Source organism: Antennarius striatus, chromosome 16 (genome assembly GCF_040054535.1).
Source record: "Antennarius striatus isolate MH-2024 chromosome 16, ASM4005453v1, whole genome shotgun sequence".
Classification (NCBI taxonomy): Eukaryota; Metazoa; Chordata; class Actinopteri; order Lophiiformes; family Antennariidae; genus Antennarius; species Antennarius striatus.
The window spans coordinates 10915467-10932815 of NC_090791.1; the positions used below are offsets into that span (position 1 = coordinate 10915467).

The 17349-nt window shown below is 41.7% G+C and overlaps 1 protein-coding gene across 12 annotated transcripts; it reads left to right on the forward strand.

Moving 5' to 3' along the window:
- Positions 1-142: 142 nt before the first annotated feature.
- Positions 143-15725, forward strand: rfx1a (regulatory factor X, 1a (influences HLA class II expression)). Of its 12 annotated transcripts, XM_068336836.1 has the most exons (21): positions 143-280; positions 902-1035; positions 1422-1495; positions 1913-1954; positions 2105-2293; positions 2532-2641; positions 2720-2818; positions 3466-3563; positions 3664-4087; positions 4775-4956; positions 6626-6745; positions 7321-7451; positions 7582-7700; positions 7945-8051; positions 8135-8286; positions 8563-8660; positions 9238-9387; positions 10874-11082; positions 13171-13324; positions 13416-13461; positions 13549-15725. In XM_068336836.1, exons 4-21 carry the CDS (start codon positions 1933-1935, stop codon positions 13707-13709), a joined length of 2571 nt encoding a protein of 856 aa, XP_068192937.1. In that variant the 5' UTR covers positions 143-280; positions 902-1035; positions 1422-1495; positions 1913-1932; the 3' UTR covers positions 13710-15725. The 12 variants fall into 12 exon arrangements, with proteins under 12 accessions (XP_068192937.1, XP_068192929.1, XP_068192938.1 ...); XM_068336828.1 differs by having other exon boundaries at positions 1913-2293; XM_068336837.1 differs by lacking the exons at positions 902-1035; positions 1422-1495.
- The last annotated feature ends 1624 nt before the right edge of the window (positions 15726-17349 follow it).

A 17349-nucleotide genomic window follows, 5' to 3' on the forward strand; every position in this document is an offset into this window, starting at 1 on the left:
GTTCGTCAAACGGGCGTGGAGGGCTTTGTCGGAGACGTTCACCGTGTAACTGTCACTTTAAGAAAATTTGGCAGAACTCAGCCAATCATAGCAAGGAAGGGGGAGGGAAGGGAGCGGGTGGGTAGCAACAGTTGCCCTGGTGAGGACGAAGCGCCATAGCCGCGGTAGCCCTGGCGACAAGAGCCCAGCAACGAGAATCAACAACAACAACAACTGAATCGGCCAAAAAAAAATAAAAGAAGACATATTATCGGTGGAAAATACACAAGTGGAACTAAAGGTGAAGCTCTCTACACACAGGAATTCTTTATGTCCAAATATGCTAAATTGTGCTACTGCTCTTTTCCCTTGTTGTTTCAGTAGCCATAACAGACGATTGCTTTCCCGTGTTAGCTGAATGTAGCCTGCAAGCTAGCCGTCGTACTGACAATCAGCCGTGTCCATTGATTGAATGGTCAAGTTTGAGTCCATTCCTCGTTACACTGACAGTGAATTGTGCCTGCCATGACCACGCAGCCACAGACGCATACTGAAGTAGGCCGTTGTTATGGCGATGTCAAATGTAAAAGATACAAAATGGCGGTTGTTGTAGAGACCAGTTAGCTTGACGCCCGTGGTAGTTTGCTAGGCAGCTAACATCGGTGCTGTCACGACATGTGTGTGGTCGTTCCTAATTATAATAAAGGCGACATGTTTGCATACACCTGTGACTCAGTTATAAGTATATACTTTACGTGTGTTATATAGTAGATTAACACGGAGGATTTTTCCTGTGCCGGTTCATCTGAAAGCGGTTTCCCTGAGTAGATGCGTTAGCTCCTGAAAGGGAAGGCCAAATTAGGGTATATCATATTGAAAGAGTTTATTATTATGAGAATGAGAATTTCAGCGTTGTTTTCAGGAAGTGGAGGTGTTAGAACAAGCAAATGAAATATCGTTCCCACGATAACAGAAAGTTTTGAAGGCTGGCAGGTGGAGGGCATTGAGCCTCTGCTGGGCGTGGCGAAAGCGGACGATCTGCAGGTGTTTCTGTAGGTGAGTGGAGCGGTGACGTGTTGGTGACATGATTTGTTTTAAGCGCGACTTCAAATATTTACACATGGTTTCTTGTTTACATTCTACATTCATTTACGTAAAAAGCAAAAAAACATCCAGTGAGTGCTTTCGTAAACGGATTAAGGTTGTTGTCTCATGAAAACTCCAAATTGTATGATGTTCAGTCAGATTCGTTTTTTAGTTTGGTTTAAGTATAAGTGTTTGTGTTATGATTAGGTTCTGGTATTAAATAGTCTTAAATTATATAACGGAGTAGTACTCCGTTTTATTAAGCTGTAATTATGTATGTATATATTGTAATGTGCATACATCGTGGAAAGGGATTTCTAAACGCCCGTAGTTTAGGTAGTGTGATCACATTTCAGGTAATGAGATACCGACATCCTGGTTCCCGTCAGTGCTCCTCCCTCACATCTCCACACTTCTGCTCCACCAACAGGTCATCCATAGTAGTACAATCTCATTAATGTGTTCCAACCATAGTAGGAATATCCAATATGTCTGCGCTATTGATGAAATAATGTTAATCAGAAAAAAACGATGAGATCAATAGCTAATGTTGATCAACTATGAGACATCCAACACCACTTTACTCATTTATTTGGTTATCAGTTGTTCACCCCTTGCAATCATAGTGGATCTTTACAAACATGTAAATGTAGTATTTTAGTAGAATTCTGATTTGTTAGGTTTTTTCCAACAGTCCTACTTACTTCAAAATTCTAGATTTCAATCATCTGTTCTGATCAGTCTGAGTAATTATTCATAACTTCCAAGATCATTATATATATGGTATTGTATATATAATGTATAACTGTTATCCCATTGTTCACAGTGTACCTTTTCTTTTCCTTAGGGTGATTCCCAGCTCTTCTAATGGCCACCTCAGGCTATGTAGGTGAGATCCAGCCAGCAGCCCAAACCCAGGGCGCTGGTGTCACTGTCACAACGGGGCAATCCGATACCAGCTCCACCCCTCCGACTGCTCCTCAGTTTTTGGCTGAGATTCAGACTGCCGTGGTCACTCCAACTGTTGTCACGCCAACAGGCCAAACGACTCCCAACGATCAAGTCACCGCCATCACCACTCAGAAGTCTTCTGCTGGCAGTCAAGCTCAGTCCGCCGCACAGGCCCAGCCAGCTCAGACACAATATGTGACTGCAGAGATCCAGGGCTCCCCCACACAGTCTGGAAATGCTCAAGGAACCCCTCAATACATTGTTGTCACAGTCACAGGTAAAGACGAAATACACCAAAATACAAAATACAAAAAATAAAGACGATATTAAAAAAAAAGTCTATGTTTTCACATGTTCAAATGTAACATGCATTTGCCTTGCAGCATAATTCTTTAATCCTAGTTCACTAAGACTAGTTTGAGATTTTGTGTTAGTCGAATACATATAATAATTAGCATATTATCAATTTAATCAAGTGAACTTATTTTAGTTAATGATCTCTTTTTGTCCTTCAGAGGGCTCGCTTCACTCCAGTGACAGCGTGTCTGATTCTAGTCCCCCTCCAGCAGTAGTGCAAACGGGAGTCCCCACACAGGTTGTTCAGCAGGTACAGGCAGCTCAGCAGGTGAAAATATACGTGCTCACGCAAATACAAGATTTAATTCATGTTTTATGACCAAACTAAATGAAAATTTTCTCGCAGCAGAGGTCTGTGGTTCAAGCCACTCCTCAGATAGCCAAGACTGAGCCGGGTACCCAGCTCAGTGTCACCAGCCTACAACCTATTCATATCAGCCCAGAGGTGAGTCAGAACCACACAGATTCACCGTTTGTCACTGCTGCTCAGATACGATCCCTGGCAATCATTTTAACCTTTTCTGAACAACACCTATGTGGGGAATACAAACAAACACATAGGTTATCACTTCCTCCATCACAAATTGAGATTACATACAACACCCATAATATTCTATGCATTTTGTCTTTGTGTTGCTGAATTAATCACATCTTTGATCACGACTGGCTCTGCGGGCGTCTAACCCCACCCAAGCCCCCAGCTGACACGTTTAAATAGAGTTACGTCTGTAGAAGAGTACCAGCTGCTTTATTTGATAGGATAACCAGTTGTCCTGCTTCAAGAAACAACCCAAAAGAATACAACATGCTCCTCTACAACCCCTCTGTCATCATTACCGATCACCACGTTTGCATCCTGTGAGTGCAGAGATAAGGAGCCACTCTGCAGACACACGCTCATGCCCTCATCAGCCACCTCTGCATGCTACAAATGCCACTTATCAAGTAGTTCAGGGACATAAGGGACTACTGCTGTAGAGATTTACGAAAATGAGAATCGGTTTTGTAGATAATGTGTGTATAAAATTAGAACTGCAAGAGATGCTTCATTGGTTTTTTTTGTATGTATTTTTGTATGTGTTCACTCCATAGGTCCAACAACAGCTCACCTCAGTGCCAGTGCAACATGGGTACACCAATCAAGTCCAGTATGTGGAAGGAACAGACTCCAGTTACACCACCAGCACCATGTTAGAATAAATCTTTGCTCAGCATATCTTACGTTCATCCAGACAGATCTTATTTCCTTTGGCGGTACTTTTTAACACATCTATTTCCTGTCCCCTCCAGTCGGCCCAACACCTTCTCTTACTCCGACACGCCCCTGTACACCCAGACCACAGCCACCCAGTATTACGAAGGTCAGACGACCTCAGGCTCACAGGCCTCCACACCTGGCACACCTCTAACCGTCTCAGTTACTGCTGGGACCACCGGGGGTGTGTCCATGTTTGTGGCCCAGCCCACCAGTGCAGCAGGGGGAGGGGCCACAGTAGTTACCACAGGAGGCACCACCAATGGGGGAGGGGAAGGGGCAGGCACCAACGGTGGTACAGCAGGGAGCTATGTGATCCAGGGGGGTTACATGTTGGGCAGCAGCAGCGGAGGGTCTGCCAGCAGCAGTCAGAGCTACTCACACACCGCCCGTGCCTCTCCAGCCACTGTGAGTATTACAGAGGGCGAGGAGAGTAGTGTGCCGTCGGCAGACAAGAAGGTATGCAGAGGCGCCAAACACGGGAATTTCTTCTCGTTTATGTTTTCATCCACACACAGCCTTTTGGTGGTGCTCACTGATGATGTCATAGTTTTGTCCAGTGGAAAGCACAATTAAAAATGTGGGGATTCGAATTAAGAAGAAAAAGTTAATATTTTGGAATAGTGCTCAAAATAAAGGTTGAAGCATCAAATATTTTTAACTGTGATTTCCTTGTCCGAAAAACGCTGAAACCATGACCTCATTATTTTCATGTCATTATGGTGCATGTGACAAGGGGCATTTTTGATTTGCCTGAAATACCTCAGGACTATGTTATTCATCCAAAATTCATCATATTGAACACCACATGATGATGGTAACCAACCTACTTTGGCAAACATCCCATATTTCAGGTCATTAATTCATTGCATACCAAGGTTGTATGCCACGGCACGCAAACGATTGTATTTGTGTTTTCATTCCTTGATGCAAACCAGACTGTAAATGTGAATGGGCTCATTAGTGTTTTTATTATTTATTTATCAGAGGAAAATGTTTCCGCATGCGCTGCACTTTCAGCAAAAAATTGTGGGTAGTGTGTTTGCAAGTCACTGAGCATGATGAGGTGTTTATTTCAAAGTTTTTTCTTTATTGGCTTTGCTAACTGCTCCAGCTTTTGTCTTTATTTTATTGCCTGTGTGTCAGGTACAGTGGTTGCTGGACAACTATGAAACAGCCGAGGGAGTGAGTCTGCCACGTTCCACCCTCTACTGCCACTATTTGCTGCACTGCCAGGAGCAGAAACTTGAGCCCGTTAACGCTGCCTCTTTTGGGAAACTCATCAGGTCTGTGTTCATGGGGCTACGCACACGGCGACTGGGCACAAGGTGAGACAGGTATACCCACAGTGATGGGCTGCATAGACACACACACACACACACACACACACACACACACACACACACACACACACACACACACACACACACACACACACACACACACACACATACCTTAAACTATAGAATACTAAGAATACTAGACTTTTTTAGCATTTCCATTTATTGTGTGTGAACTACTTGAAGGGTTTCGGATTTTAGCAAGGAAGAACCCATCATTCAGGATTTTTTTCCTACTATTTCCAGCACTGTAAGATAGGAACATTTTTGTTAATTTCACATAAACTGTGAATGAATTACTGTGAAACTGGATTGAAGGTGGGCATGAGTCATGGAAGAAAAAATCATAACATATCAGTAAAAATTGCTATTAGTGAATTTTTATTAATTACATTAGTAATTATAATACAGTACTGTAATATCCTACAACAATGGAGTTTTAGGTTATGATGGCCAACCCAAACTATAATAGGTTTTTTTTTTTAAGGTGTAATAATATTATTGGGAAACCAGCTACAGGGCTCTTTAGCTAAACTTATATTAAATTAAAATTTATGTCTTTGTCAGAAAGTATTGCCTTACAGCGTTGGTGTCACACTCATTTTCACCGTTGGCAACATCAGCATAATGGCTGTCCTTACAGGGCAAGATGTAGCTTATAAATGTAACTAAATGTAACTCAGTGTAATATAAAATACATGTAACTACTCCTTAGTGTTAAATAACATTACAGTTAAACATTGCAGTTGTACAGAAAACTACTTTTGCTTGTCGCTCTGTAATAACATAAATCCTTTGAATTCGTCAGGTTATGAAACCCACATAAGTCCATCAATCAAGGATCAAAATATCCAAGTAAATAAAGAAAAATAACATCAACTACAAGTTAGAACATTAACTTTGTTCAAAAAGTTTTTGTCAAAGTTCAAATGGGCTCAATTAGTGCATTATGGGAAATGCAGTTTTTGGTCAATGCACACTTCTGACCTATTTATTTTTAGACACGCTGACCTTTTATGTTCTCACGGGCCACATAAAATGATCTGGCGGGCCACATTTGGCCCCCGGGCCATGAGTCTGACACATGTGCCTTACAGCATGACATTTACAGAGAGAGTTTTCACAGAGAAAAATGAACATAACTTCTACAACAAACTCCATGTCACAATAGATAGATACTTTATTAATCCCGGAGGAAATTGTATATTGTACAATGATGCATGCCAGCACAAAAATCCTCTTCATTTCCACCATATGACCATCATCTGCATAAATTTCAGTTAGCGGAGATTGTGCAAACTGCCCTTCAGGACATCTGTATTCTGTAAAGCTGTGTGACATTTCAAACGTTCGTCTGTTGTAGGAAGACGTGGGTAGAGATGAAGACAGACAGCATGTGTGGGTGAGAGAGTACAGAGACAGGGACAGATGAACAACTCGGTCTCACTTTTTAGAAATGTTTGGTGGTGTGGAGATAGTTGAACAACAAAAGATTGGTCGATAAATGTTATGAAGTTAAAGATACAAGTTTTAAAATGTCTTAAATGAGAATGTCACCGTTGCTGTACTTACTCTCCTACTTGTACTTGTGTTTTGTCTTCTGATTTACTGTGGCAACACAGGTAATGTAAACACATATTTTCTCTGGTGCTGACAGGGGTAACTCTAAATATCACTACTATGGACTGAGGATCAAGGCAGGCTCTTCTCTTCTTCGTCTGATGGAAGACCAACAACATCTGGCCATGAGGCAGCAGCCCTTCTCACAGAAACAGAGGTGAGAGGGGCTGTTTTGAATCTAAAAATATTTCCGTTTTGCAGTCAGGTTGTTAACTTCCTTATGTCTCTAATAGTATAATTTGTATATAATATGGTACTTCAAATTCTCTGCTATAAGAAAGAAATGCCTTCATTTCCCTTTAAAAAGGAAAGTTTTGCTGAAGTGTTAAAGTACAAACTGATCAACTATTATAAAAATCTACAAAAAACATTGCCATTAACCCCACATTAGATAAAATGCAGTAAATATCCAAAAAAAACCTGTATGTTTGCGGGTAACTTTCTGTGTGTTTGTATGTGTCTGGGTGTGTTTGTCATTTGTTGTCTCTTAGTCTTGAGATCTGGATACATGTTAGGACAAGCAGTCTTTTCCTAGAAGTACTTTTAAAAGCTCGATAAGTTCTTTGGAATCTAAAATGACAGCGTTAGACATGTTACATGTTTCACATTATCGTTGTGCCACTGGTCAAAGTGTGCATGAACGGTCCAGTTAAGTCTATGCATACTGCTGACACAGGAGAGAACTTTCTGGACTCAGCTCTTAGGGTTGTACTTCATCCCTGTTGTCATCAGGTTGAAGCCTGTGCATAAAGTAGAGGGGTTGACCAATGGGACGGCAGCAGGAGCCAGCCAGCAGCAGCAGCAGCAGGGGTCAGGGCAGGTGGACATCAGCACCCAGGTTCAGCAGTACCAGCAGTTCCTAGGTGAGTTCAGCAGAAGTGATGATATAGTGTGAAAATCTAGCATTTGCATGATAAAAAACAATGAAATAATATAACTATTTAATATTGATTGTCTCCATTGCATCCACTCTCCTTATTTCCTGTGTTCCAGATGCATCTAGGCCTCTCCCAGACTTCCCAGACATCGATCTACAGGGGAAACCTCTGCCAGATGGCATAGATATGGAGCATATCAAGAGCTTTCAGCTGCTATACAGAGAACACTGTGAGGTTAGGATGCCTTTTCTTTCCTGCTGACATTGGGTTAGAGGAAGACTGGAGGAAGTTAATACTAACTGATCAATAGTCAGAAAACGGAAAGTCAAACTATTAGATAATTGAGACGATGGGTTTAAATCTTCTTGAGCAATGCTAATAGGAAGATATTCAATTCTTCACACAACCAAAGTGGTCTTCTGATAATCTGTATGTGCTTAGCCATCTATAAAAAAGATGATCTCTCTGTGTTTTGCAGGCTATTCTTGATGTGATGGTCAACCTGCAGTTTACCCTAGTAGAAACGCTATGGAAGACCTTCTGGAGGTTCAGCCAGAGTCAGGCTGGAGACGCCACGTTGGCTGTGTAAGTCCTCCACAACGTTTAGGCAAACATTCAAAATTGCAGCAGTAATGAATATTTAGTAATTGCAGCTCTGTATGCTGCAGCCATGATGAGTCAGAGAAACGTCTCCCTAAGTCCTGCTTGGTGCTGCTGTGCAAATACGATCCAGTGCTGCGCTGGAGCCGCGACTGCGACAACAGCCTGTACCAGAGCCTGGTGGAGATCCTCATCCCTGACGTCCTCAGGCCCATTCCCAGTAAGGCTGCACAATAACTTAATGAAAACCTTGATGTCGAATTCAGTGTGGTGTATGCCATTTAAAGTCATTTGAAAGAACTCGCCTGTCGTTCTGCGGCCATATAAACATATTCTGTCATCAAAGTCTTTGTTCTCCAAGTAAGTGGAAAACAGATTCTAAAACACACATTAAAATCAGAAAATCTTGGACTCTTGCAGAAATCTAATGTTCCCTGGTTGTAAAATTTGTGAAAACTCACTTTTGTCATTTTTCACTTTCCCTTGCTGACCCCAGGTGCCTTAACTCAAGCCATCCGCAATTTTGCCAAGAGTCTAGAGAGTTGGCTAACCAACGCTATGATGAATATCCCTGAGGAGATGGTCCGAATCAAGGTACGCTCTACATACAGAGCCCCCAAAAAAGAAGTCATACAATATAGGGTTACGGCTGTCTGTGTGGCATAGGTAATGGAGTATCTTCTATCACATCTCTTCTAAAACCAGTGGTCAGAATTCAGTGACACATCCTTTCCAGGGTTCATTTCAGTTGTTTCCTTTAATTTAGATAGATAGATAGATAGATAGATAGATAGATAGATAGATAGATAGATAGATAGATAGATAGATAGATAGATAGATAGATAGATAGATAGATAGATAGATAGATAGATAGATAGATACTTTATTCTAGGAAATTGTTCCTTGCTTATATTTTTAAACATATCTTACCAATTTAGCAGTTTTCACACTGTTTTTCTCACTTCATTTATGATAGATGTATCTGTCCAAATCAGCACAACTATTTTTTTCAAAATGTATCAGTTTTAACTTATTATCATGTATGCAAAATAAAAGAATTGAAAACAACAAGAAGATTTAAAATAATAAATGTCATTGTTAAAGGAAATTCACCTGTGACAAGGGATTACTTTGTGCTTGTTTAAAGTGCATCACTTTTCTCTGCTCTCAGGTAACATCAGCCAATGCGTTTGCCCAGACGCTGCGTCGCTACACCAGTTTAAACCACCTCGCACAGGCGGCCCGTGCTGTTCTTCAGAACACAGCCCAGATCAACCAGATGCTCTCTGACCTCAACCGTGTCGACTTCGCTAATGTCCAGGTTGGTTTAGTCTCTAAATGTATTCAACAATCTCTTTCAGTCTTTCAGTGTTTGCGTTGTGATATATCTGATGTTGTTTGTGGTTTTATTAAAGTTTCATGTGTAAATTTTCAGTTATTGTGAATATCATTCTGAGGGAAAAACAACCTTTGGGTCTTTGCTTGTGGATAAATTTGTTTCTCCTTTTATCTGAACCTCCCATTTGATGCTTTATATGTTGACGTGAGATCTCCCTGCTGACCAAACATGCGAACAATCAAACATGCAAATTAAACCTATGACTTCCATACAGTATCGGTCGAGGCCCTGGTTAACAATGACCGCCATCGGCGCTGTTGACCTACAGGGCACCGGTGGAAATTGGACTACTGTTCGTCGAAGAAAGAGAGGAGGAAATTGTGATCGTAGGAAGAGAGAGAAGAGGAACGCCAAGAGTATAGGACTGAGAATAGGGATGTTGAATATTGTAACTATGACAGGAAAAGGTAGAGAGTTGGTTGACATGATGCAGAGAAGGAAGGTAGACGCACTGTGTGTCCAGGAGACCAGGTGGAAAGGTAGCAAGGCTAGAAGTTTAGGAGCAGGGTTCAAGTTGTTCTATCATGGTGTAGATAGGAAATGGAGTAGGAGTGATCTTGAAGGAGGAGTTTGTTAGGAATGTCCTGGAGGTTAAAAAGAGTGTCAGATAGAGTGATGTTCAATGTTGTTAGCGGGTATGCTCCACAGGCAGGATGTGAGCTGGAGGAGAAGGAGAAATTCTGGTTGGACTTTGATGAAGTGATGCAGAGCATACTGAGAAGTGAGAGAGTTGTCATTGGAGCAGACTTCAATGGACATGTTGGTGCAGGAAACAGAGGTGATGAGGATGTGATGGGCAGGTTTGGTATCCAGGAGAGGAACGCAGAAGGACAGATGGTAGTTGACTTTGCAAAAAGGATGGAAACGGCTAGGTGTACAAAACTGTGGTGAGACCAGCGATGTTGTTTGGTCTAGAGACAGTGTCACTGAGGAAAAGACAGGAGACAGAGCTGGAGGTAGCAGAGATGAAGATGCTGAGGTTCTCGTTGGGAGTGACCAGGAAGGATAGGATCAGGAATGAGTACATCAGAGGGACAGCACATGTTAGAGGTTTTGGAGATAAAGTCAGAGAGGCCAGACTGAGATGGTTTGGACATGTCCAGAGGAGAGATAGTGAATATATTGGTAGAAGGATGCTGAGTTTTGAACTGCCTGGCAGGAGGCCTAGAGGAAGACCAAAGAGATGGTTTATGGATGTAATGAGGGAGGACATGAAAGTAGTTGGTGTGAGAGAAGAGGATGCAGAAGACAGGGATAAACGGAGGCAATTGATTCGCTGTGGCGACCCCTGGAGGGAAAAGCCGAAAGGAAAAGAAGAAGAAAAAGATCTCCCTGCTGACCCCTGCTGGTATAACCAATGACATTTACTGACATACAGTGTTTCCCTCATCCTGCCCACCTTTGGCAGGAGCAGGCCTCGTGGGTGTGTCGCTGTGAAGATCGCGTTGTCCAGCGGCTGGAGCAGGACTTCAAGCTGACCCTCCAGCAACAGAACTCCCTGGAGCAGTGGGCCGCGTGGCTGGACAGTGTGGTCTCCCAGGTCCTAAAGCCCTATCAGCACAGCCCCGCCTTCCCAAAGGCCGCCAAGCTCTTCCTGCTGAAATGGTCCTTTTACAGGTCTGATAGCAAATATTTGGACATTTTACCTTACAGTCTTGCCATTGTTTGTCACATTCCTTTACTAAAGTCAAACAATCTCATATACCTGTTAAGCTTGCCTCACCCACACCTCATCCCTCTATGAAGTTAGGCTTTTTTCCAGGGCTTTGAACCAGAATTTTTTGCCAGAATTTTTTTTGTTCGTTCCGAACAGAAACGGAATTATAACGTTTCATGTTTTGTGTTCCACCCATAAACTGACCTTCCTGAACCGGTTAGAACAAAAGAATAAAGTTCCTGAACCGGTTAATAACGTTCCTTGTAAATATAAACGTGTAGGTACCGTATTTTGCGCACCATAAGACGCGCTTAAAAGCCTTAAAATTTCTCAAAAATCAATGCTGCACATTTTAACATTAAGCGTCTTATGTGTACAGAGTTCCAAAATCTGTATAAATATTTTTGTGTGACTTTAGTCAGCACTCCGCCAGCTCGGCCATTGTCCACCGACATAGGACGTATTACGTCACTACGTACGCCGGCAGCGATGGACCAATTAGAGAACATGACGCGAGGCTACGTCCAGTACACCTCCGGTAGGTACCGGTATAGGGGATATGTCGGTACTGTACCGCAGGTACGCTGTTAACCGCATTTGTTTGGCTAAAGACCCCCGACAATGACGTCAGTGAAGAGGCACGCTTACGACACAACATGTAAACTCCAGGCTATCAGTTCCGGTTGTTCCGGTTCATGTAAAGAGACCGGGGGGCTTTTTTCACGCTTCGCCATCTGTCTTGATCTGTGACTCCATGCCCCCCCACACCACCGCTTCTGCCAAAAACCACGTCAAGCGGCTGAATTCGGAGTTTGTCTTCATCCTGGAGGATTAACGAAAGAACTCCAATCTCTGGACATCGGTGTAAACAGAGCCTTTAAAGTGAAGCTGCGTGCGTCGTGGAGCGATGGATGAGAGACCTGAACACACGTTTACCAGGACTGGAGGCAGTGCTGAGCGAGTTAAACCCCCACAATATGTGCGTGGATTGCGGATCCTGGACTAACGTGTCTGCTTCGACTTTTGTCCGATGTTTCCCAAAAGCCGGCATCATTACCGGACAACCACCCTGAAACCAGACGGGCAGCGATAGAGAAACTACCGAGATATTCAATGCAGACCGAAGATGAGGACTCCGAAGGATTTAGCACAGATTTATCAAAAAGTAATTAGATAAAAACATTTTAAAAATTTCAGTGTATTTTTTGAAATTTAAATACGTAGTACAACACAGTCCAACCACAGTCAGCTTTTTGCTTCCGTTAGGACCATGCACCGAGCAATAATGTGCACCGTGTGTCCGGTTAAAGTACATTAAAGTACAGTCATTTAGACTGCGCCTCTTTGTACAATGAGCCGAATGGTGCGCAAAAAACGGTAACTTCAGGACTTTTAAATTTAATTGGCAACTAAAGCAATTAGTTTATAGACGTATCCCTACCCTACAGTAAACAGTACCACAGCACTACACCACTGCTTTATGACAGTTGTATCACTGTAGTTAAGGCTTATACCTCCTACTTAGACACTACATGAAATAAGACAAGAATAACTTCCACCATGTCATTTATTGCTAAACAACAGATCTTCATTGTGCTTCTCCCATAGCTCAACATTACAACAAAGCGCTGGCAGTATGGGGACACACTGCTCTGAAAATCACTGAAGCCAATGAGTTATTGTCTAAATCATACATTTTTAAGATTGAAACACTGCAGTGTTAGCTGTCATGAATAAATGGTGACTGGGAGACTGCCCTTTTCTTAACTGCTGCTGAGAGCCGCTACTTCTCTCAGCTCTCATCTCGCATCCAGTGAATGACAGTGAAACATGAGGTCAAATAGTTTTTTAAAGAACAAAAAAAAACAAACAGTATTAACCGGTTTACAATTATTTTCTGTTCCAATTCTGTTCCGGAACATTAAAAAATATAAAGTTTTTGTTTTCGTTCCATGAACCTTTTCAAAGCTCTGCTTTTTTCCTTCCACTTGTTATGAATTGTTTAGGTGTGTTACAGTGGTTGAATTCTTGCTGCATCCACTCCACAGCTCCATGGTGATCAGGGACCTAACTCTGAGGAGTGCAGCCAGTTTTGGTTCCTTTCACCTGATTCGCCTGCTGTACGATGAGTACATGTACTATCTGATAGAGCACAGAGTGGCCCAAGCTAAAGGAGAGACCCCTATTGCTGTAATGGGAGAGGTACCTATACTTGCGCAGACACACACACACACACACACACACATACACACACAAATGAAGTAATGCTAACTCATCCCCCTCTCGCCATTAGTTTGCCACTTTGGGTCGGGGCCTGAGCCAGCTGGATCCTGACAAAGGTAAACACACTGTGTTTCTACTGCATCTCAGTCCAACGGCATTTCAAGTCTTACTTATAACAAACTCATTAACACTGCCTTACCCAGAAGAGGAAGAAGAAGAGGAGGAAGAGAGTGACGATGAAGGGCAGGAGCTGTCCCTTCCTTCAGACGGGGTCGTGCTGGAGGAGGAGTCTCTGGAGCCGCCCGCTAAGCTGGCCAGAACAGACCAGCGTGTCCTCTTCACCACCGGATCAGCTGACAACTGATCACGTGCTCACACTGCTAGACGTGCGTCGATTATATTGTTTATACGGAAAAAGTTGTACAAAGAAAACCAACTCAAACACTTGACACATGTAATTAAATCTTGTAAATTGCGTGTCGACACCCCGCTGCATACTGATGACTCTCCTGCTTGATTACACAAACACACAGACACACAAAAAAACCACTTGATCAGTGCTGCTGCTGCCCGGATGGCTCAACCACCTGTTAGCAGCACTGATTCGATACACGATCGCTGGCACTGCAGCAGGATGTGGCTTCAAAGTGGAAACATTTTAGTCTTTCTTTTCCTCATTGCATCGCAACCTGTAGCCTCACTGTTACTGCTGAGAAACCTGCTCACCCACATACTTGTAAACTGTCACTGCCGTATCAAAGTGGTCTTGAACGTACCGTGATATGTGTGTGCAAAGGTAAGTACGGGAGGAGTGCGGACCTTCCAGCAGTAAATAGTTGCTGAATCACACTGTCGACAAGCCGTGTCATTCAGAAGGGAAGAGGTGTTTGTTTAAGCCAGCATGCAGTCAGGATTTCTTGGTAGCTTTGACTTGTTAATGTGTCTGTGTTTCTTCTGTACGAGTGATGCTGTCACACTTCTCTGCTGTTCCTCCTGGAGGCTGTGGTGTGTATATAAGTGTGTGTCTGGTTGTGTGATCGTGAGTCATGCCAAGTGTGGACTGTACCTTCTGTAGATATTTTCTAAGGCATTCAGGTTTTCATTTTGGAGATGTATGTAGATTATGATTTTATTCTCCTGTAAAGAAAAAAAGAAAAGCTCTTGTGGTCTTGGAGTGCCTGTCACAGCTGCTAAACACACTTTTAAAGACAAAGCTAAAGCTGTGGAATTGGGGCTTCTATTAGTTGCTGCAAAAAAAATCCTCTCTTTTATTGAACATCTGGTTCCATGAGAGATGTACTGTATCTGTCATTTTTAAGTTCAAAGTGCTCCATTCCTGTCCATCCAACTGTTTCCTCTGTGGCCTCATTTTCCTTTAACATATCATTTTCTTGCCTTATTGTAACGTATTTTCCTATGTGTGCCAAACCTGTTCTTTTTTCCCCTCATCCTTCTGTTTTTAACTTTTGTCATGTTTTAAGTAGGACTGTGCCTGAGTAAGAATGGTGATATATTATGTTCTGTATAATTATCCACTATTTTGAATTATGTTGTCACTAAGTGAACCTCTTGTGCAGTGTTGGGTGCCGTGTTGTCACACATTGTAAGCAACCTCTGTGTGCATTATTGATTTGTGATTGTACATTCAGTCGTCATCTTATATCTTATGAATTTTCCACAAACAGGCTAAGGCCCTGCCTCTTTGCACATGCTGACTATTGTCATTAAATTACAACAGTTATCCAACAGGTTTCTTATTTTCTTTTTTTCTTTCTTTTTTTTTTAATGGCGGAGATCCAGGTGTCAGATTTCATGCACCAGGCTTGTTTTAGGCAGCTTGGTGAACAGTGGCAGATTCTTCTGTACAGTCCTCCACCCACACTCTTCTCCCCACATTGTGAATTCATCTCACTGCCTTTCCACCCTCCTGTCAATGGCTTTGTTTTGCATCCATGTTCTTAAACTCTTTGTCATGATTGGTTATTGTAAACATGTCTTTTTTTAATGCAATGTCTTTAAACAGCTGCAATGCACAGTTTTTCAACAGGCATTGGAGCCTCAAACCAGCACATCATCCTTTATATGGAGTCTAATGCTACCACAGCAGAGTACATATCACTCGAGTCTTTTAACAACCTACAGCGTATAGAATGGCCATTGTTTATCCAGTGAGAAAAATGTTGAGTCATTTTTATAGTGCATTGTTTCTTATGTACAAAACAAATTAGAAAAACAGATGTTCAGTGGCAGTGTTTTATGAATCTGGTCTGCTGTAAGTATGACTGTGCCTTTGGAGGTGGTAGAATGCAATTCAGATGTTTTTAATTTTAAATATATAAATTAAATAACTTTAAAAATGGCAATCATGTTTTCTGTTGTGTATTTATTTGTCTCAGTGCATCACTTCATAAAGTTTGGATGGTTTTGCATTTAGCCGCGGTACTAGAAAACTTCTCCTACTTCATGAGTGGCAATCACACATTGTTATGAATTTGAACACTGGTCAGATTATAGATCTGGTGTGATTGACACTCGATAGCAATCCAGTGTTGCATTTAGTCAGTTTTAACTTTCTGAGGTATGGAATCAGATGCCATGTGATGCACAATGAACAACATGCAAAGATGTGTTACTAAGAGCGCCGTCTAGTGTCTGAATTATGAAAATACTGGTTGTAAAAGTACAATTTGACAACAGACTGCTCAGCACTTAAAAAGCTTAATATTAATTCAGAATAATGCTGCTGGCAGCCTCACAGATCATCCAGAATATAACATCATACCTGTAAGTCAGAACCAACAGCCTTCCTGGCTTTGCTTAAAATACACATGCATACACCTGTACATTATATCTGTGCGTCAGTTGGATAGACTAAACTGAATTCTATTATGCAGAAACTACATTGTGGGTATTTATTTCAGAATATAGAAATTAAATGTCGGTAACCAAGTACTGTAATCGGGTAAATAAGTATCACTCCCTTGTCATGCAAAAAGGCTCATAACATGATAACAAAAACATGATTCTTATGTTAAAGATTTATGCACTGATTAAAACAAAATCATGACCATTATCTTCCATATTCATTTGTCCTGCATTTACAGGGTAATGTATTCAATTGGATTTGACTCAAAAAAGGAGTTTAACATCACCCGGTCTGTCAATATCAAAAGACATTTTGTGACAGCAGCATTCTCATCTGGCATACAACTCTCTGACAAAATACAACGTTTGATTCATAACTTTTCTTTTGAATCCAAAATAAGTTCAAGCATGCATAATATGTGTTCTGTTTATTTTATGCATTATATGTGTTCTCTGTTTGTCTAGTTTATTAATCAAGCACCTATTGTTGAAGGACAAAATAAAAGCAACATGACCTCTGAGAAGTCAAATGGATGCAGTATATGGCTTAATTTATGGTTTATTCATTAATGAGATGATGGGCAGAATCTGAGAACTATTTTGGTAATTTAGTAAATCATTTAGATTTACTAAATGACTATTAAGTGAATTTATCTTCTAATGTTTGCCAGAAAAATTGATAAATGGAAAATTTATAATTTGCGACTGTCATTTGGAAGAACTTAAACACTTACACTGCAGACCAGTTGTACGTCCATCTCTAATGTATTGAATTAGAGTAGAGTATAACTTTATTTATCCTTGAAGGAGAACCTCCTTCAGGGAAATTAATTTCCCTGATGGAACCCATCAGAGAAATTAATTTCCCTGATACTTACTGACTGACTGACTGACTGACTGACTGACTGACTGACTGACTGACTTACTTACTTACTTACTTACTTACTTATTGCGTGTTTATAATCGCTTGCATAACACAATAACGCCGGCAGGGGTCAGTGTCTTTTTTTCGCTCCCAAGAAAAAGCGACACCAGACGCCATTTCAGTCACGGGGCAGATGACGTTTCCGATGACGAAGACATTTCCCTTCCAATGATTGGTGGAAATCAGCAGTGCCAAAGTTCACGTATATTTGGCG

What these genes read in the sequence shown, in the direction of transcription:
- rfx1a (XM_068336828.1), top strand. Translation starts at nt 1,933, where the DNA reads ATGGCCACCTCAGGCTATGTAGGTGAGATCCAGCCAGCAGCCCAAACC. An exon ending in ACACGGCGACTGGGCACAAG is followed by an intron (nt 4,957 to 6,625) that starts GTGAGACAGGTA and finishes TGGTGCTGACAG; the next exon opens with GGGTAACTCTAAATATCACT. An exon ending in CTATTGCTGTAATGGGAGAG is followed by an intron (nt 13,325 to 13,415) that starts GTACCTATACTT and finishes TCTCGCCATTAG; the next exon opens with TTTGCCACTTTGGGTCGGGG.